Source organism: Melanotaenia boesemani, chromosome 11 (assembly GCF_017639745.1).
Source record: "Melanotaenia boesemani isolate fMelBoe1 chromosome 11, fMelBoe1.pri, whole genome shotgun sequence".
NCBI classification, from domain to species: Eukaryota; Metazoa; Chordata; class Actinopteri; order Atheriniformes; family Melanotaeniidae; genus Melanotaenia; species Melanotaenia boesemani.
This window is the reverse complement of record NC_055692.1, coordinates 8,844,257-8,865,730: the sequence shown is the minus strand read 5'-3', so window position 1 is coordinate 8,865,730 and position 21,474 is coordinate 8,844,257. Positions and strand designations below refer to the sequence as shown.

The 21,474-nt window shown below is 36.3% G+C and overlaps 1 protein-coding gene across 1 annotated transcript; it reads right to left on the bottom strand.

Annotated features, from left to right (window-relative positions):
- On the bottom strand, window positions 1-14,301 carry mccc2 (methylcrotonyl-CoA carboxylase subunit 2). The gene is made up of 17 exons (XM_041999877.1): window positions 14,071-14,301; window positions 12,753-12,819; window positions 12,225-12,309; window positions 11,924-12,025; window positions 11,000-11,127; window positions 10,547-10,659; window positions 9,458-9,571; window positions 9,193-9,257; window positions 8,720-8,819; window positions 8,536-8,631; window positions 7,789-7,861; window positions 7,612-7,688; window positions 5,831-5,897; window positions 5,446-5,602; window positions 4,827-4,941; window positions 2,457-2,542; window positions 1-271 (listed from the first exon to the last, which is right to left on the bottom strand). Exons 1-17 carry the CDS (start codon window positions 14,200-14,202, stop codon window positions 154-156), a joined length of 1,695 nt encoding a protein of 564 aa, XP_041855811.1. The 5' UTR covers window positions 14,203-14,301; the 3' UTR covers window positions 1-153.
- Window positions 14,302-21,474: the final 7,173 nt, after the last annotated feature.

Sequence of the window (21,474 nt, the reverse complement as noted above, 5' to 3'; positions counted from 1 at the left end):
TTTCCAAGGTGGTGTGATTCTGCTAGTGTTTTTTTTTTTTAATAAATTTTTTCCTAGGTTCTTTCTCTTAATCTGGTGAAACATTTACAACTACACAGACTACTATAATACAGCACAACTCTGAGGTCTGTACCTCTACAAGCTACATGAGCGTTACATCCTAAACACTCCAAAACGAGTCTTCTGTGCTGGAGCATTGAGAGCGGCACTGAGGCTCAGTCCCAAAACCAGACGAGTATCAGCAGGATCGATAATGCCGTCGTCCCACAGTCTGTGAAGATAATGAAGAGCTTTATATCATTAAATGTCACATTACACCTCACTCATATGATGCCTTCAAGCACTTGAGTAGGCCTATAATCAATTACAGTGGTGACGTGCTCTTCTTCCTGGAAAACTCACATCTGTTTAACTCAATGCTAGAAGTTTAAAAAGATTTTTCTTTACTTGCCAATTTGGATTCAAGTTCAACCCAGTATCATCATTTTTTTTATTTAATGTGTGAAAAGAAACATCTTATTTTAAATGCAAATACATGTCAGTGTGTACTGCAATCCAGCTACCTCTTCTGAGATAGAAAACATTTGATTTCTCTCTGTACAAGTCTATAAGGACATGAGGGTGGAATGTAAAAGTTTTTATTAATTATTTAAAAAAATGGATATATTAGAATATGTGAAACAATTGTGGGAAAATAAGTCCCTTTACATATCAAAGGACCAAAATTAATGCTTGTTTTAGTCAACTTCAATTATCCAAACCATAGCTGACTTTTATGACTTAAGAAAAAGTAGAAAAATCTAAAAATAACTAAGAGATTTAATTAGAATTTGTATGTAAATATGATTTTGGTTATATTTACAGGTTTGGTTATATAAGCCAGGTACTTAAATGTGTCTGTGTCATTCTTGGCTTCTCTAACAGCTCCCAGCCTCCATCTGAGTTACAAACGACCAGAACACTGAGCATGTGAAAACACCTCACAAAGCTGCAGCTGCTCGCTGTTCTCTGACTCTGGTCGAGCAGAACAGACAAGACCTTGCTGTCATGGTGGTGCACATCTGACTGATAATGTGTTTCATAATGATTATGCTTTTCCTCTGAAGGAAGTCAAGAAATGTTGGCTTGTTTAGCAACTGTAAAGTGAGCTGACGGATGTAAAGGACATGCATGGTAGGCATGAGGAGCTGGGAAATATTTAAACAATAAAAAAATATTTATATTCACACAAAAATTAGAAAGGGAATACCTACTAACTAAACCAGGGTTCTTCTATAATAGTCCTCAGGGGCCACTGGGTTTTAGCCTGCTTGCACTAACCTGATTAATGTGTCATTAACAGACTTGTGCTGATAAGCTGAAAATAAGGTATTGAGGAGATCCATTTAATTTGAACTGGTTGTGTTGAAGCATGGAAACAACTAAAACCTTCCGGGCAGTGGCCCTCAAGGACTAGATCTGAAGACCTCTGCAATAACCAAATATTCACAACACACATTTAGGTTTAGCCCTGCCCTCAGACGGATTGAAGAAAGCACTGGCTCAAACCAGATGGTCCCAGTGCCACTGGAAGAAAACACTGTGCACTGTTTTGTTTAAGTTTTGTTTTCTTGTTTTTTTTACTTTCTCTCCAACTTGCAGTTTTTGGTTACAGTGCTTGATTGACAAACAGTTTCTCCTAGTCAAAGCACCGCAGAGCATTTCAGACAGTGCAACAGGAGATGCTGCAGCAATGTACAGAATAACAAAAATAAGCTGATGTTTATTCTTTTTAAACATTAAGTACATAAAACCACCCAAGTAATTTCTGGTGGCTCCAAAATGACAGTATACACCTGTAAATGAGCACAAACAAACTCTTTAAGCTTTATGTTAGCTAGGACACTGCTGTAAAGGAGGTTTTCAAACTCAGAGAGACTCCTTCAGTTATATTTAATCTGTCTAATTATAACAGCATCACAAAGAGGCTACAAAAACACAATTTTCCACCATATGATATTTCTTAGAACTCCATCATCTGATGTGCGCTTTCCTCACAGACACAATGATCATAGCCCACAGGACAGAATGAAAGGCAAATAAAAGCAACAGGACATCTGAAGGAGACAAAACACACTTGAAAGAGATCACAGCATCACTCCTCGTCTGTCAAGTCTGTCTGGTGGTTCTTCGTTTTTGGAAAAACAAGATCAGCAATGAGTGTTGGAAAAGATTTCAAATAAATAGAAAAAGTCCATCTCTGTCAATACTGCTGTTGGAAAAACAACACTTACAGCAATACCTGTTAAACTCCCAGGATTTCCTATCACACACACACACATATATAACAAGCCACAGATACATACATACACACACACACACACACACACACACACACACACACACACACACACACACACACACACACACACATATATATATGGTCAGATATATAATGTGTCATAACCACATCTTACCTGGCACTAGAGTAATATGGACTGCCTTCCTCCTCAAACCGCCGAACAATTGGCTCCTTCATGGCAGCCTCTTGTTCTGCTGTGAACTGTGAATAAATAGTGAAAACAAAATAAGGCTATAAGGACCTGAGCCAGAAGCATTTTAAAGGTTGTCTGAATTATTAAAGGCGCCGGGGAAATGTAAAGCTGAAAGCACAAAGCTGTTTCATTTGTCATGAAGGTCAGTTTCATCTGTTTAGAAATAGTGAATCAACTCTGGAAAAAAAGAAAATAATGAAAAACCTCGAAGTGACTGCTACACCTTGTCTGCGCTTTTGGTCTCTTTTCACAGATATGAGAACAAAATAAATACCAGAGATACACTTAAATCTAAAACATCACAAACATTAGAAAACTGCTTAAAAGTGAAAGCTGTTCAAACAAATTCAACAAAAGCTCTCCAAAGTTTTAGATTTCTTATTGGACTGTTGTTCTGGTACCTTGTGAAGCAGCTGTACTCTGGTGAGAAAGTTGAGGAATGCAACATAATGACAACAGAATTAATTTCACCAGAGTATAAGTTTTGTGTTTGCAGCCTAGGCACAGTAGTTTCAGATTGCGCAACATCTTACTGCACACCGCCAGCTAAAAAAGGGGTTTTGGGTATAACTACAGTTAATAATTGTGCTTAATACTTAAAGCGAGCCAGAGATTAGCAGGCTGTCACAATACTAGATTATACAACTAAAAGTTACTAAAGTGACACCTTAAAGCCAGTAATAGCTATTATATGAATGTAGTAATAGTGGCCCTCAGCTTATTCCAAAGCAGGTCAGTATAAAACCATCTCCCAGGGGACAAACTTGTAACCATGACAACACGAAGGGATGGCATTACCCTTTATGCTGCAGGTTGTGTTGGACCACGGTATTTTTGATTTGCATGGTTGTGAGGTATTTGTTATTTTTAATTCTAGTCCAAACTGTTGGAGTAAAAGTGAACTGTGTTTGTAAGCCCTTAGTTTTCAGTTTAAGAACCTCCATGTGAGAAATTATGGCCTGTATGTGTGTTTTTCTCTACAGAAAAAGTGAGCTTTGCACTGCTTGTTGCCCTCGTCTCAGTGCCCTCGTTAAAAATGAGTGTTCACACACCCAGGTGTTTGTGTTCCCACTGATACTGTGCAGAGCTGGTACCAAAAAGGGAAGTAACAAAACATAATTCAGAGTTTAGTCAACTATTGCAGCAGCATAATACAATTACAAAGTTATCCTGGTACATTACATTCAAGTGCTTTAAAATACCACAGAAGAAGGCGCAAGATCAGGTTGGCGTGAGAGACCAAAGAAGTAATTGTGTGCAATATCTGCCTGTCTAAAATGGAATACTTTAGTAATGCAACCAGTGAGTTACTAAATTGGTGACATAATTGCTGCAACATTAAGCAACACAAACAACCCTAATAAACCAAAAATTTACAAAGAACTGACAATGTTGTACTCCAGCTCTGAGAGAAGGGAAAAGACTCAACAAATCTGTGGCAGTTTTCAAAGTTAAAGACTGAGGAGATGTTGTATAAACCCCATCACGAATTCCACTTAACAATAATGCCTGTAAAGAGCCAAGTAAAAGATGGCAAATACCCCGTGACGGGTAAAAGTATTCATATTTTGTAGACATAAAAACTATAATAATCAGTATGAAGTTGAAGCCAAACAAACATAACCGAAGTGATAACTGAAACTGAATTAAAGCCATAACAAATCCATCCTATGGGGACAAGTACTGCTACCCAATTAAAGACAAAGAGGTGCAGTTCCAGTCTTTGTATTCATAGGGGAAAGAAAAATCAGTATTCTTCTGAATTTAATGAACAACAAAGGAGATTTGGAAGTGGGTGTGCCCCAAAATGATTGGGTATGCTCCATTTATCTGTATACATCATGTAACAAAATTTGACTAACTGCTCTAACTGCTGTCTAACTGTAATTGGAGATGACTTGATTATGCCTTAAAGGTGTTTAGCAAGCTTCTTATTCTTAATTAAATCTTGTAATTTCAACTAATAATGTTGAGACATCTTGAACGTCAATAAAATACCTGTCACCTGGGCACTGATGTGAGGCATCATTCTGAAGCAATTACAGCATTGGTAATATACCTTTAACAGCACACCTGACACAGTTTAATTACAGCCATGTGATGACTGCAGTTATTCTGGATAAGTCATCACTGTAACACTTAATGCTAATATAATTTTATCTTGCTATGTCACACCATTTACTAAAAGAAAAGAGTCTTCCATAATGTTTATGCTTTTGGCAGCAAATCAACCAAAACCAATTTATTCCTTTCCAGTGAAGCACAGATGGGACGATTAATGTAAGTCATTACCTCCTTTCCCTCGCGTGCTCTCTGATCTTTAGTGATGGTGGCCAGGACTGTCGCCGCCTGCTCACCGCCCATTACAGAGATTCGGGAATTCGGCCACATGTAGAGGAATCGGGGGCTGTGAAATAAGACAGATAATCGATTTTCTTATTGGTCTTATACCAGAATAATTACCTTTAAAAACAAGTAAGTCAAATCTAAACCTGCAAAAGTAAATCATCATTTTTGAGGGTTTAATCTGGGACTATAACAGTATGAGAATCAAAAATTTGATAAACGAATACATAGGAACCTGGCTGACAGATGTCAAATAGCTTATAAATCTTGGGAAACTACTACTGTTTACTTCTGAAAAACATAAAAAATTGCTTAAAGCTATTCGTAAACGTTGATGCCAGAAAGCTCAGCCACAATTTGATATTTTTATTCTAATATATGTGTTCAGCTTCCAACTCTGCGTTGCTGCAAATACAAAAGGTCACTTGCACTTACAAGCAAATAATGAAAGAGAAACTGATGCATATTCATCAACAAACTCAACAACATGCACTGAATATTTTCTAAATGTTTTCTAACTGCAGGAACAAAACTACCAAACCTACTACAAAGACCTTCTTTTTACCTGTATGCTCTTCCGCACATGCCGTAGTTGCCTGCACCATAGGAGCCTCCAATGATAACAGTAATCTTAGGTACACTGGCACAGGCAACGGCAGTGACCATCTTGGCTCCATCCTTCGCAATTCCCCCTGCTTCATACTCTCTTCCCACCATGAAGCCTGGGATGAAGATGAAGAAGTAAGATAGCAAATAAAAACCGGGTCTGAGTTGTTATCTCAAGGAACAGGGGCAGATTTGTACATCATACGATGTGATAAGTTATGGTTTAAACTGTGATATCTTTTTTCCTATTATCATATGTCACTATGCAGTAAGCGGCTGAATAAACACAAAAACTGGGAATAAAAAAGCTTAAAGCTTAAAAGAGTAGAATAATTCACACCAACCTGTGATGTTTTGGAGGAAAATAAGAGGAATGTTTCGTTGGCAGCATAATTCAATGAAATGTGTCCCCTGAAAAGAAAATCAAACATTTAATATATATAGTATTTTCCCTTCACTGGAAAACTGCCAAGAGGTGAAAACTCACACATGTGCTATTGTTACTTTAAATAAATGGTATCATGGCAATGATTTATATTTCTTGGCGGCTCAAGAAACAAGAAAATAAACTCCAAATGAACTGCCTCAAGAAACAGAGGCGTAAATATCTAATAGCAGATTTATTCAAGGCACGTATGTCTTACATGTTAGTCTGCTTGAGGTAGCGGCTGGGCAACAGCCCACTCAAAATGATCTATCTGGATCACATCTGGAGCTTGTGCTCTCACAAGAAGCTGTAAATGTTGCCTGAAGAGATGCTTTTGAACAGTTCGCTTGATATCTGGTGAAAAAAAGAATCCGGTGAAAACTGCCTGACAATTGACCTGGTAGCCTCACCTCCAATCATCAGCTATGTCTGAGACGATAAAAATAAATCATTCTGGGAGAGATATCATCCATCGTTGCATTTGGTGGATTTTACTTTAAATATGATGGAAGTGACTCCCATTCAGTTGTGCCAGTAGGAAAAAAGTTAACACACAATGTCTCAAACAGGAAAACAAGGATACAGGTCTGTTCAGTGTTTCCATATACAGAAGTACTCAGGTATGTTATTTATTTTGGCAGTTACTTCAGTGTGCAGCCTTTCAGTGAAGCAGCCTGCCTTGCATTACAAAGTGTAAACAGAAGTTGGAGCCAATACAAGAGACAGCTGACTATTAGCAACTGTTACCCTGAGAAAAATGATCCATCAGTTTGCTCCTGCACAACAACAGAGCTAATTTTTCCCCCGTTACTGCTCCTTTTCACCACCACAAATATCTGGGGAGAAGCTTTTAAACAGCCTAACAGCAAGTCTAACAGAAGCTTAGACCTGCCTTAAGTGATGACAGCATGTCTCACGAATGCATCTTGAAACGCAGGTGCGGCATTGATTTTTCTCGAATTTGCCCCTCAAGCATGTCTCTTCCACATCTGTGTCTATATGAAGCACCGTCAGTCCCTTTTGACAGTAATTACATCGAGATAGCCTGGGCTTAGGCTGTCATATGGAAACCTCAGAGAAAAAAAAGAAAACGATCGAAGAAATCTTTTCCGAGTCAAGCTTGTAATCTAATTCAAAACATGTTTGGAAAAACTTATTAGTCTATAATCATGAATTCAGCTCCTCATCTTCACTAAGCCTGTGTAAAGTTCAGCTCTGCTCGCAGCGCACTGGCGTGCAAATTAAGTGAATTATATGGAATGAAAATTTTGATTGTCCCTTGTCCATGGTTTCTAAATGCTGTTATTATAATTCTATTCATCAGTATACACACAAGATGACACAAAGTGCAATTTAAGAGCTTATTGTATCCTATAAACTCTGCACTGTGAAGAGTAAGTACAAAACAAGTATGAAGTGTAAGGCTTCTGCAAGAGAAAAATATTGGTACTCATTTTTGTACAACAAAGACTCTCTGTGGGTTATGACCATCTGCACTTCCTTAACTGTTGTCCTTGACATTTTTGGAAGCATACAGCTATTATAAATGCTTACTTTTTAATGTGATCATGGGGCTCAGCTTTTACACTGAGCAGGTTTTAACACAACATTTAATCATTCTTTAAAAAAAAAACAAAAAAAAAAACTACCATTTAAATTAGTTTTGGGTTAAAAAAAAAAAAAAAAAAAGACAAATACCTTCTTTGCAGACTCTGAAAACAAGACTCCGTTGTTGCCAATTATTCCAACTGGGTAGCCAAATATTCTTGAAAAACCTGCAAAGGTACAGATTGGAAATGAAATGGTAACATAACAAAAAAACAAAGCTATGATTCTCTATGATGTAGAAATTTAAAACAATATTGACTCATATACCTGTAACAAGCGTGTCTCCATAGAACGCCTTGAACTCATCAAATTTACTGCCATCCACAATTCTGGCAATAACCTGCAACCCAATGATTATGTCAGCTTCTGAAAGGCTAGTCACAGAAAACACACCTGTGTAACAGCGTCCACATATTTACCTTCAGTGAGCTCATTTAGATCATTTAGAGCACGTAGTGTTAAGCAGGAGGTGTGTATAGTTAAAAAACTTCAGTAAAGACGTAATTGGGCTGATCCTGAAACCTAAATGGACTGCCAATCCTGTTCTACACTACAAACACTTTGGCATCTCTTGAGTTAACAGTAATTCCTGCTCCTGAGTCTCCATCAAGAATCAAAGGCTCAGACAGCCAGAGAGAAGAAAAACACTGTGATTGATGCCAGCCAGCCATTATTGACTTAGAGCCTGATACAGGGACCTGACAGCTATATTTTGCTTAAATTGCATTCTGAACCTGTAAAAGCCATATCTGTGTGCCTTATTCATAAATCTTAGTTATGAAACTGTGGTAAATTTGAGTCTGTTTTCAATAAATAATTCATTCTGTTTGTAATAAAATAACAAATCCATTTAATTTATGGTACTGCTCTGCTTGGCATACATTAAATATTTAATTACAGCACAGTAACATCTACGTAACATTCAGAGGGAAGCAAAGGAATTATTTTCCACTAGCTGTAATGTAAAAGAATAACAAGGACTCATATATTTTGAGCAGGACACTTGATGACTACCTCTCTGACATCAAAGTTGCGTTTTAAGTTATCTCCAACTATCCCATATAGCTCGTCTGCTGGGTAGAGAGGGGCTTCAGTGGGCTCTACAGTAACCTGAAAAACACAAATACTAAGAATTAGCAGAAAGTGCAGACACAAGTGTGTGACTGTAATTGTGAACTCTACTAATTAGTGGGCCGACCTCAATATTCTTCCTGTAGTTGAGGCTCCGCACTGCCTTTCTGGCTAAGTGAAGCGCATGGTTATCATCCAAAGCATAGTGGTCTGTCACACCAGATTTTCTGTGAAAATAAGCAACAATTTAATAACTGCAGAGATATTACAGCACATACACCATCAGCATGTGTAATGAATATACACTATAACCAATGTGTACAGTCCAAGCAATCTTTTTCTCATTTCTCTAAAAAAAACATTGAAATAAACTATTCCAATAACAGCACAACTATTTGCACGGTCCCAGCTTGCAAATGACATTACTGTGATGAAGAACAGCACAGAAAAATTTATTTTCTATTTTGAAGGGTTCTGAATAATATTTAGGAAACCCAAATTTATGTATTTTATAAAAGACGCTGATCTATTACTGTGGATTTTTATAGAAAAGATCAAAAGATGTTAAGAACATTTTCATGATCTGTTCTAGGTTCATACTTGCAGTGAAGATCAGCACCACCAAGGTCTTCTGCAGACACTTCTTCCCCTGTAGCAGCTTTGACCTGTCAAAACAGAAAGTCTCTATCAAAAGGAAATACTTTAAATAATATTTCTGCAGTAGAGACACTACTAATTTCTTCATCTTAAAGTTTTAGCCAGATATATGAACCATAATGTCAAACACCTTGACTATGTAATGGATGATTCATCAGACATTAGTTATTATTGAAAGAAAAAAAAAAAGAAAGAAAAACCAGCAAACCAGTGGAGGTCCTCCAAGAAAAATGGTCCCTTGCTTCCGCACAATGATGCTCTCATCTGCCATGGCTGGTACATATGCTCCTCCAGCAGTGCATGAGCCCATCACAACAGCAATCTTGGGAAGTTAAGTAAAAGAAATAAGTCTAGAACACGTACAATATTAACAGATCCCTTCCAGTCTTCTTTAAATACAGAATATACCCAGCGCTGAATTATACCTTGTGTCTGGTGCGACTGTTGCCAATTACCAAGTTCCAAAACTAATATGCAATCTATAATCCAGCTATCATAGAAGAGTACATCCATTTTAAAAAGTTAATGTATGTTTCTTTATGTAGAATAAAAATGATCAAACTGTGATTTAAAATAAATACCAAGTCTCTTGCTACATCTTACAATGAAATACCAGTTCAAAACATGCTGTGAAACCTAAAAAATTTTCTGTAAGTAGGCAAACTATGCAGGGTCAGATTTTAGACTACGTTAGGCTTACAGGTAGCTGGCACTTAAATGCAAGACTCTTGTGGTACATATAGAATATAATAAATATGACAAGAAAAATAGTAATAATAATAGAAACCAAAAGATAAAAAACCCTAATAATGTGTTTTTAATTATCTTAGGAAATAGAGTTTGCATAAATAAATCAACATTCAGATTGGTTTTATATTTAATTTATCTCTAAAGGATTTGATAAAAAGAGGTGAAATTAACTTTTACTGCAACCACTGCAGTTATCAGGATAAAGACACTTTTTTTCTAACAAGTACATGTTTTTATTGAGTGTATTGGAAGACGGATTTAGTTCCCACCAGAAAATAATAGGATAAACAGCCAAAACAGTGTAGTGCATTTAAATTTACGGTCTCATCTATTCTGCTGTTTAATTTATGTTGTTTTTCAAAAAATATCAAATACAATAGCTGCTGAAAAACAATGATTTTTCAGACAGCACTTCCCGCAATAAAGATCTACTGTTGTCTATAAAAAAGGAAAATCATTTTAAATGACAGCAGAAAATTTAAAATTAATGCAATTACTGTAAGGATGATGTTGTATGTTCAATAGCATTGTTAAACACAAGAATCACCTGTGATAGTCCCTCTGAAGACAACCTGGCTTGGTTGAAGAAAATCCGGCCAAAGTGATCTCTGTCGGGAAAAACATCAGCCTGTCTGGGCAGATTGGCTCCTCCAGAATCCACTGAAGGAGATCAGAACATCAGCATATTTAGAGAATTCATTGATTATTATCAGCATCAGGGCTTTGGCTGTACTACAGACTTTCTCTCCCCAATAAAAACCGCCAGCCTGAATCTTTGGGACAGTAGACCTGGCTGAACAAATTTTTGAATTTCATAAATACTGTAACTAAAAATATAACTTTAAGTACAGTGCTGAAATACATATTTTCTCTTTATGTAAAACAATTTTCAGTCTTAAACTCTGGTGGTTGTATAGAAATACTTTTCATTAATACTCCTTTTTTAGGTTAAATTTTCTTTTTTTTTTACTATTTGTTTTACAAATATAGAAATACTCACCCAAGTAAATGCATGGCAAGTGGTTTTGCTGGGCTATTTCTTGTGCACGAAGGTGTTTCTTCACTGTAACTGGGTAGTATGTTCCTCCTTTAACAGTAGCATCATTTGCAACAACAACACATTCTACCCTTTGGAAACAAAAAAACAAACATTTAAAGCAATCAAGTGAAATTAAACTTGAAATCTCAATCTTGTATCAGAGACTATAATGTGGCTATAATCAAATCAAATCAAATTAAATCAAATCAAACTTTATTTATAAAGCACTTTCATGCTGAAGGCAACACAAAGTGCTTTACATGATTTTAAAAAAGCAATTGATGCATATTAAAAATAAAACAAGCCTTTACACACATCAAAATAGATTTTATAACAATTAAAGTCTTTCACACAGTCGCACACATATGCCCCCCATTTCGCAAATATGACTCCCTAATTTCTATCTATAAACTGAATATAGATATAAAAATATTAAAAATGATAAACATCTGGATGATGCTGTGAGGACACAATATCATGGGGATCCCCAGCGTGCAGGATCCCCACGAGGAAAACACTGGAGTTAAAATGAAAATTAAATAACCTTAAAAAACAATAAAAACATTTAAGAATGAACGAATGAATAAATAAAAAAAAGAAGAAAATAAAGGAATAAAAAGTAATACAGTTGAGTAAAATGAAAATAAAATTATGTAAAAGAAATTAAGCTCAAATCAAATTTTGTTAAAAGCTAAGCTAAAAAGGTAGGTCTTAAGCCTCTTTTTAAAAACATCAACGGTCTGTGCAGCATTCCACATTTCTAATGAGCAGATTTTAGTTAAATTTAACGGTTTAATTTTTATTTATTTAGATATTAGAACTAATCATTTTAAATTTATTTTAATAAGGCAAACAGTGCAGCAAATATCAGTTCACAATGCTCACCCTGAAACGCGCCCAATCCCAGTAATTATACCACCTGCTGGGACCTCCTCTTTTCCATACAACTCGTATGCTGCAAACTGGGAAAATTCCAAAAAAGGAGTCCTGCAAAAGAAATCACAGGAAAAAAATATCATATTTCATCTTAAAATATGCAGGAGAAGTGTACATCTTTTTTAAATTAACTGTAATGTCTTTCTTTTCTGGTTCTCTGTTTACAGGAAAACATATAAATAATGAGCCCAATCCGGATACAAAGCAGCCATGAATTTAAATCTGTCCAAGCAAAATACAGAAGTCATACCCTGGATCCAGTAGTCTGTCTATACGCTCTCTGGGCAGGAGTTTCCCACGAGAAGTATGAAGTCTTCTTGCTTTTTCTCCCCCACCTTAATGCATAAATAAAAATAACCCACCTTTATTTTTTTTAATTCATTAATCTTCTATTAACTAATTCAAAGTGATAGCTTACAAATCACCTTAAATGATCGACATACACACAAAGGTTGATCGTTCTACTGTAAAGTCAGTAAATATTTGCATTAAAGCTTAGTTTTAACTTCTTATTAATCACAGCAAATAAAGTAAGAAAAAGTTATTTAAAGTAATTTACTCTGAACTGTTACCTGAGAGCGCTCATGAAAGAAACATGAATCATCTGCCAGTGAATACAGAGTAGTTTTACCAGAAAGGATAAGCTTGGGTAAAAGTGTAATTTCATTACCCAAAACTCATGAGCTCAGACACTAATTTACACTCCTTGGATGCAAACACAAAATGATGAATTTATATTCAGTGCAGTGTATCGTCTCCTTGATGTTCCCACACTTACCCAATTTAATTTTCTCTGTCCGCTTTTTCAATTCATCAACAAGATCTTTCATACGATCATAATTTTCCTGGAAAAAAAAAAGAAGGCTTTATTTATAGTCTTGTACGTCTGTATGATTACTCCAGATCACAGTGTCGATGTACTGCTGTAACTTAATCTGAAGAGGACAGTTTGGTCAAACACAGCAGAGGGAGGGAGATTTCCAAAATAATATGTGGTTCAATAGTTATTTTAATCCAAAACACATAACTGATGAATAATTAAATTAAAGCATAATCAGTCTTAATTAGATAATTTGCAAAGTTCCTCCAAATACAAAATGAGATACCAACACAGAATCTATTTCTAGTAAAAACTGATGTAGTGGTCTTAAGGGGCAAGCATCATGACTAAAATAGGACAGGTTATGATTATGGAGCTGGGACTAAGTGGAGTAGGGAAGTTTATTTGCCAATGTATACTCTCTTATCGAGCTGTAGTTGACACAAGAAGATGGAGACAGAGTATGTACACTACTGCAATACACTTAATCAGTGTGGCAACAATTACTCAATTAACTAGATTGATAGTGTATATATTTTTAAAAAATGTCAAAAAGGCAACGAGTCTCTAGCGCCATCTAGTGACTTTGTGTTTTTAGTGTAGTCCAAGTTCGGTCCGAGAGAGCCACAGTCCTGCAGATTTCAGGCGTTACCCTGTCCAACACACCTACTCAAATTAAATGGATCCAACAGCTTATCAAGTTTTGCTCAGTGACAAGTTTATTTTAATCAGGTGTGTGAAAGCAGAGAAATATCCAAAGGGTATTGGTTGCAGGATGGTGAGTTGCTGAATGAGAATACCATGACTGAACAGTGTGATTAGAACTTTTGGAAAATAGTTGGATGCATTACAAGTGCAAACGTACCAAAAAAAAAAAAAAAAAAAAAAACTTCTATTCCCACTGATAAATACTGCTGCTCTGATCATTTCCAAAGGCCATCTTACACCCCCCCCCCCCCCCCCCCCCCCCCCCAAAAAAAAAAACAAAATGTTTGTATACCAAAGATTTTACTCTTAAAATTCACAGCCCTTATGATAATGCTAAAAAACACTGCAGCTTTGAGGTGGGTTGACCTCTAAAATTAGTTTCTGCGTGGCTTTCTGGAAAAAAATCATTATTGCCTTTGTGCTTATGAACATAACAGGAAAAAACTGTGATTTCCAACTTGCTTGTTCGCTCTGACTCTCCTCACCTGGATAATCGTCAACATTAGTAAAGACCCTAATTGTTAACGTTACAGTTTGGCTAGCAAACTTTAGCAACAGGCTAACCTACCTGATAGTCAGAGGACTGCTTATCAGGCTGGGAGCCGAGTCGAGCTACTTTGTCAGCGTGGTAAGTTCTTGTGCAAGCCAGAGGGTAAGTCCTGATGCGAAGCAACCATGGTCTCATAGACTGAAGAAGCATTTTGAAACTCAAAACAACCTAAACGTGTTAATTATCCCTTGCTAGCTTGCTAGCTAACCTTACTGCAGCCTTCTTCTGCAGGTACACTCTTGGCAAGACGCTTCTACAGCGCCACCTGCTGTTCATACACGAGTCTTTCTACAAATCCAACATCCTAATTAGAAATAACAGTTCTTACATGAAATGCACACAACAAATAGGCAAAATAAGTTTATGAGTAAAATATTATCAGTTTGCAAATCCAGAAAATTTTTGCCAAAATACCTATTTTATTTTTAAGTTACAATACAACATTTTTAGTACAGCATACAAGGTCTTTTTCTCTTCATCACTCCTTAAAATTAAAAATTTTACAAAACAAAGCTACAATAGTACTTTAACTCCCTACTGTTTTCTTTTCCTGAAGTTTTTTTTTTTTTTTACTAAATTTCATTAATAAAATTAATAAATGCTTTTTAAAAAAAAAAACAAAAGACAACTCCCAAAAATAAATAAATAAAAAAGTCTGTATCCTGACCTCATCAGTATATTTTTCATTGTACAATTCCTAACTTCAAGAGAGAATATTCATGTTTTGTTTTCATTAACAAAAACATCTGTAAGCATCACATTGGAAAACAAAAAAACATTGTTACTGAAGCTTTAAGTGTGCACGTGACTTATTTGACAGATCTGACAAAAAAAATTGTCAAAACGTTAAAGACAAAAACAAAGATCTGCAGGATAGTGGTCCTAAAGGATCAGAGTTTGATACCCCTGCAACTATCAAGCCACATAATATTATAATATAACCAGAGTTTGACATTTGTGGATTGAAATATGACATGCTGGAATTTGTCTCCAAAGCAGCACATGCTAATCCTGCCACCATGTGGATTATGAAAGCGCTACAACCAATTTGTCATTTATAAAGTAATGAAGTTCATCACTGTCACACATTTGGGATCCACCTCAAGTAATTTATAATATGAAACTCTGTTTTAGGGTTTAGCTAAAATTATGTTATGATTAAATTTGGTGTAAAGATTATGACTGTAAGTAGTGCTTTGTTCTGCAGGAAAGTAAAACATATCAACATAGTGTCCTGCTGTGTGTGTGCAAGAATAACTTTCCTTTTCATTCACTTAAGTTTTATTCCTCACTATCAAAATATAAATTTAGAAGTCTCAGTTTGAGTTTTTGAGTGGAATTATAAATCTTAACAGCTTTCTTACTGTGAAGTCAGAAAGTAATTGAAAATTTTGTCAGTAATTACGTTCAGGCAGAGGAAAAACGCTCAGTTACATTTTAATTGGACCCATCTTTGAGCACTACTTTTCTCTTGTTCTTTTAAGATTCACATAATCATGTTTCTCTGATATTAATATATTTCACATATACAGAATATTCTATTTCACAGCATGCTTCAGTAACTCAAACACTGGGCAGAAAAATACATGATCTTGTTCAGAAATGGAAACTAAAGTTGGTTTTAAGTGGAAATCGTAGTTAGCCTAAAAGCTTGAAAAAATACATATCACTTTCTGACCCGAGTGCTTTATTTGAGCCGGAGTGCCTTTGGCAGAGTATGGACTGAAGAGCATTCAAACCAAGAGCTTTTAGTTCATTTGGTTTTAAGAGGCCTCTCTCCTCCAATGCTCCCACCTGTTCTATCGCCATGCAAAGAAATGTCCGTGACCTCCACTCAAATGGCTGCTCCTGTTTTCTTAGGGAATATACAATCCTCCACTCTGTGTGTGAACTTAAACCTTCTCACTCATCCAGCTCTGTCTACTTTTCTTTGACCCTTGAACCCTTCACAGCTGCAGCCGTGAAGTGACTGAATAAATGTAGCAGAATGAAAAGCCTTTTTTAAAAGTAAAAAGAAAAAAAGAATAGATTAAATATTTCGATAACTACAAAGTGAGTACAGGGAAGTAGCTGAACAGCATGTATGTGTTGCATGAATAGAAACTAAACATTCGTTGGTCATGAAGTCTGTTAAAATCTGTATTAGGTATTTATATTGTTAGATAATTTCTCAGTTATAGTTTATAAATGTTAAGTAATAAATTAACCAATTCTAACCGGATGGTGGTTTTAGATCTCTGGATCAGTGTGTAGACAACTACACAATTCAAACACAGGTATACACAAGAGAAGCACATCAGTGAGTGGTATAAACAGGCTAATGTTATTTCCTTCATTTTAAACTTCTTGACTCTTCACTCCTTCATCCTCCTGCTTGTGATTCCATAATTATTCACAGTAAAATATATTAAAGAACATCTCAAGCTCTGAAACTATACGCTAAAGAGAGAGGAAGCATGTCTGAGGAGCTTTAAGTGAGGACACACCAGTGTATCCATGAATCTGGGGGGGTCAAAGGCTATGTCTTAAGGGAACAGAGCATGTTGATCCTACTCTTCACACTGAAAAAAAAGTGCTGCAGTAGCAAATTATCTAAAGAAACAGTGAGCCACTTAGAAGGAATTAAACTTGACAAGCACTGTGTCACAGAAAGAAAACCAAAAGGCATCTTGAGATATAAGGCAGTTAGCACTCACTTAAAATATTTTAGACAGACTGGCATACACCCAACAGGGTTTTCACATTTTCACAGCATTGTCAGAAAAACAGACATATATCAGGCATAAAGAATAAACTGAGTTTTTGTTGGCTCACTGGAAATGTTTACTGAGATCTTTGTATAGATTAAAGTGTCATTTTGTAGAAAGTATTGACATCAGATAAACAAATCTACAGCCATGAAAAACAGTCTGAGTCTGGTTTGTCCGCCCTAGGCTACCATAGAAATGTGTTTGTGCAACTTACTAATACTGGCCAAATGTGGACCTTATTTCTCAAGCCCCTTACATGACCTCAGTCCTAAGGCCCCCCTGGATTTGAACATCAATAGATGGCTACAAGGACTGACTAAACTTTCACTTATTTCACGTTCCTATAAATGTGGTTTCTAAAATTTAAACAAAATGAAAACAGTTGTTTATTTTTTGTTCCAATTAGACTAATGAGGCCTCATTTAAAGACACATAGTATATAGTATAGGGTTCTGGCTTATACAGTTCATCAGAATGTTTTTCCTTTTTTTTTCTTTTAGTGAACAACAATTACTTTATTTTTTGAACAACAGATACAAAGCAGTGAAATGTTCAAGTTAGGTAAATTATTCACATATGAAAATGATAATTTTTTAGGGTACAAGGTTAGTTTTGCAACTAAATAAAATCTGAAATATAGGATGCATTCTCTATATATGCTAATATGCTCAATTATATTTAGATTTCTAGTGTTTTAATGTCATATTACAAACCATTGTGTCTTTTATATTTGTGATGTATACATACATATCCATTGTTATACTATATTTTATGTATGTATATTTGACTTAGAAAAGTTCTGTTGTGTTACTTGTAAGTGAACTGCAGCAATTTCTTTGACCAATATACTTTATAAACATGCCTTATATTGTATATCAATTAAAATTAGGCAACTTCCTCTAGCAGAAGCTGTGTTGAAATCCAATTGGCTCAGAAGCGCAGGGGCCTGAGTTGTGATGTCTTTTGAAAGTCATTTGGACCCCCCTTAAACATGGTAGAACTGCAAAGAATAATGGCGAATTTTATTGTCACCCTGTTTGAAACTAATGAAAACATATTGCTAGGAGCATTGTAATACCTTTCCGTCAACCCCAGTTTTACACATTGGACCTTTAACTTTAGTTTTTCTGATTATGTTCCTACTTAAATTAATTCAAATTTCTGTTGCAGAGATTTGGAAGTTTAAGCTGAGGTTGAGGTGAACTAGTATGGAATAAGCTCCATGAAGTCATTAACAACAATACTGAATGTATAACTTCCCACTCTTCATCAGTCTCTAAAAACAATCTGTGAAAAACATGTGGGTGGACAAAGGCTGTATGTCCTTCAAGGAAAATTCAGATTAACCCAGTTTAGTAAGAATAATAAATAAATAAAGTGCCACTAGCTTTTTCCTTGAATAAATTTACTCTGTTTCAATAAAATGAATTGTCATTTTGTGCTGAATTAAAAGTGGCAAAAGACGCCTTTTCCATCCTCTCCTTCAGGTGCAGCTCGCGGTCCTCAAGTGTCCCTCAAACGTTCGTACATGTGCAGCTACACATACGTTGTGGCTGATTCCTCCCCTGTCTTTATACAAGCAGAGCTGAAAACTCCCATCCTTCCATTTTTGGAAAGAGATAATGATGCTCGTTTCACAGCTCAAAGAAGTCATTAATGTGTGACACAGCCTTGAATGTAGGAAATCAAAGCTCTGCAGAGTGCACCCCCCCCCACCCCCACCCCCCCCGCCTACTAACGGGCACAACCTCGTTAGAACGGCAGAGACATGAATTAATCATCAGTTCTCCCTGTAACAGGGCAGGAAATTGTTAGCAGCATCAGCTGTTGCAAGAAATGTCCCTTTGAATTGCGCCAAAGTATAAAGCTTCTTGCAAATCTTTCATCTCATTACAGGATCACTGTCAAATTTACTTCACCAGATAAGCTGAAGGATGTGCTCCCTCCCATGCACCCTCATCCAATCTCTTTCAAAGATGTGATGGTACTGGCAAGGTAAAAAAATGGGAGAAGAGTAAAATATGTAAGCCAGTCAAGGATGGATATTGTCAAATGCAATATACAAGGCCATGAAAAAGAATCCTGTAAGCCTTATAGATGTTCCATAATCCCATTAAATAAACACTATAAGACATTAAATACATGGCTTAACCTGCAGTGGAGCTGAGTACTCTCTGCTAACATTGATTTCTCTCTTAGTTTTCATTGGACCAACCATCAGTGTAGTAAGACATTTTTTGCAGTGTTAGTGGTATATATATATTTTTTTCACCCTAGTTTTTACTGTAGTGCGAACAGAAAGAAAAAATCCCAAGCACTTAACATTTTTGTAATGCCATGATATTTAAAACTGAATTATCATTTTCTTGTTTATTTACTTTTTAATTTCTATACTTTTCTGTCATCCTTTGCTCTTTCTTCAAGGTAATGATTTTTATTGATGTTCTTTATGTTTCTTCTATTTTCAGCTACCACTTATAAGCACTAAAAATGTCATTTTTGTCAAAGCAATGCATATACATTCATTGGGCCTTTTATGTAGAAAATTCTGCCATTTCTAAATGGTAAATGGACTGTACTTATATAGCACTTTTCTAGTCGGCTGTTGATCACTCAAAGCATTTTTACACTACATCTCACATTCACCCAATCATGCACATACTCATACAGCACTTCTTTTGTATACTAAGTGCTTTCTACTACCACACACATTCATACCCCAATAGACGCATAGGGAGGCAAGGTGGGGTTCAGTGTCTTGCCCAAGGACACCTGGGGATGTAGTCAGGATTAGACAGGAATCAATCCACCAACCTTCCGATTGGTAAATGAATGCTCTTCTTCCTGAGCTACAGGAGGGGACCTCAACTAAAGTGTATAAAATGTTGTATTCCATGACAATATACATTTTTCTCAGCATGTGTTTTTAACTCCTAACCATAAAGTAGAAAAATGAATGGACTAAGAAACAAGATAGTGAAGGATGGGATTTAAATCTGTAATCCCTCACTTGAAGTCTCAGGATTTAAAGCCGTCCACCACTACAACCTACATTCTAGAAAAGCATTGTACTAATTACAAGTGGCTGGTGCATCAGCAGCAGCACAACAGGAGCTCTAAGGCAGTAGCGAAGCCAGGAAACAAAGATAAATACTTTCTCTAGTCCAGCTTGACCATTAACCATAAGGTAACAAAACTTTCTGCTCAATGCTCTGGCAAATAACAAAATATAGAGATGCCCAGCAGAAATGGGAGGTGCAGCTTGGCCTTGCTGTTGGCCGTGGCTGCAGAAAACCAAAACGTTATGGTGGATGTGAGGATGGATTCAGTGAAGTGTAGAAGTTTGCCATCAACCTTACTGGGAGATGAAACTTCTTCAGCAGCCATAGAAAGGGATCCTTCTCAGTGAGGTAGCAGATAGGAAGCTGAACTTCGAAGAAAGCATAAGAGCATTTGAAATACATTAAACACAGATGATTTTGCTGATGTGCAACATATGTTTTAAAATCAGAAAATGGAGAAGAAACTTGTTGGGGATACAGTGCAGAAAAACACAGAAACAATAACAAAAGTGGATATTTTAGAAAATTGCTGTTACCCAGGTTTGCTCAGTACATTCAAATGTGACACTAAGATCGCCAGACCAAATATTTAAGTGACTTTTTAGGAAAGGAACTAAAGCTGATCTTCATCTGCATATGTAGCCTAAAGAACTACTTTGCCCATAAGTATGACAAAGTTGTTTGGGGGCCTTCAGACTAAGTCTACTTATTTGCTTTAGTAGTGAGCTGCGCTGAGCGAGCGTGAGAGTGTCATACACACTTGATTAGAAGTGCAGTGAATATTTACAGCTTTTATAATCTTCCTTCAGAGTCTCCACAGTGTGCCGTCAATGTTGTTAACCAGTGAATTAATCACTGTATGGGCAGTTTTGACAGTAAAAGAGAGTTGTAATTGTTAAAGTGCACTTTACAAACACAGTTACTAACATAGTTATTTAAAGGAGTTTACATTAATGGCAAACATAAATTCTTTTAAAAAAAAGAAAAATCAACATATGCATACTGTCTTATAAGGAAAATGCTGTCTTTGCAGTATATGAGCCAAATCCACCAGCAACATGGTGTAACACATCAAAGCTGATGGTGCCTTATGGTTTTGTGGCCTGTTTGTTTAATCCAACTTATGTGCTTCTCAGGAAAGTGGGCAATTTGCATGCTGTAAGTGCTCTTAATATAAAAAGTAGAAGTAGGGTGGCTCATTCCTACATTGCATCCCCACCTTTCCTCCTTCTTTACCACTTTTGGCTATGTGAAGTGCTGATTGGAGAACTGCAGCAGAAGTATCATTCACTGTAATGGCAGAGCATCCTCCTCCACAGACCTCACTTAGATCACTTAATCCACTTTAGCAGTCCAGAATATTGCTTTGCATGAATACAGCACGTTCACAATGGGAGGTTAGACTGAGACTAGCTCTGACCTGTCAGCTTGTACTGAAATGCCACAGTAAAACACTTGAAACCCTTGTTTCACACAGCCCACTTAATACGAATGTAGAATAGGACTGCTACACACAAGTCAGGATTGATACTTTTATTATTGCTGTAAGTCTGTACGCTAAAGTGGACACAGAGGATTAATTACATATGTGGAGTTTAGGGGATGGTAAC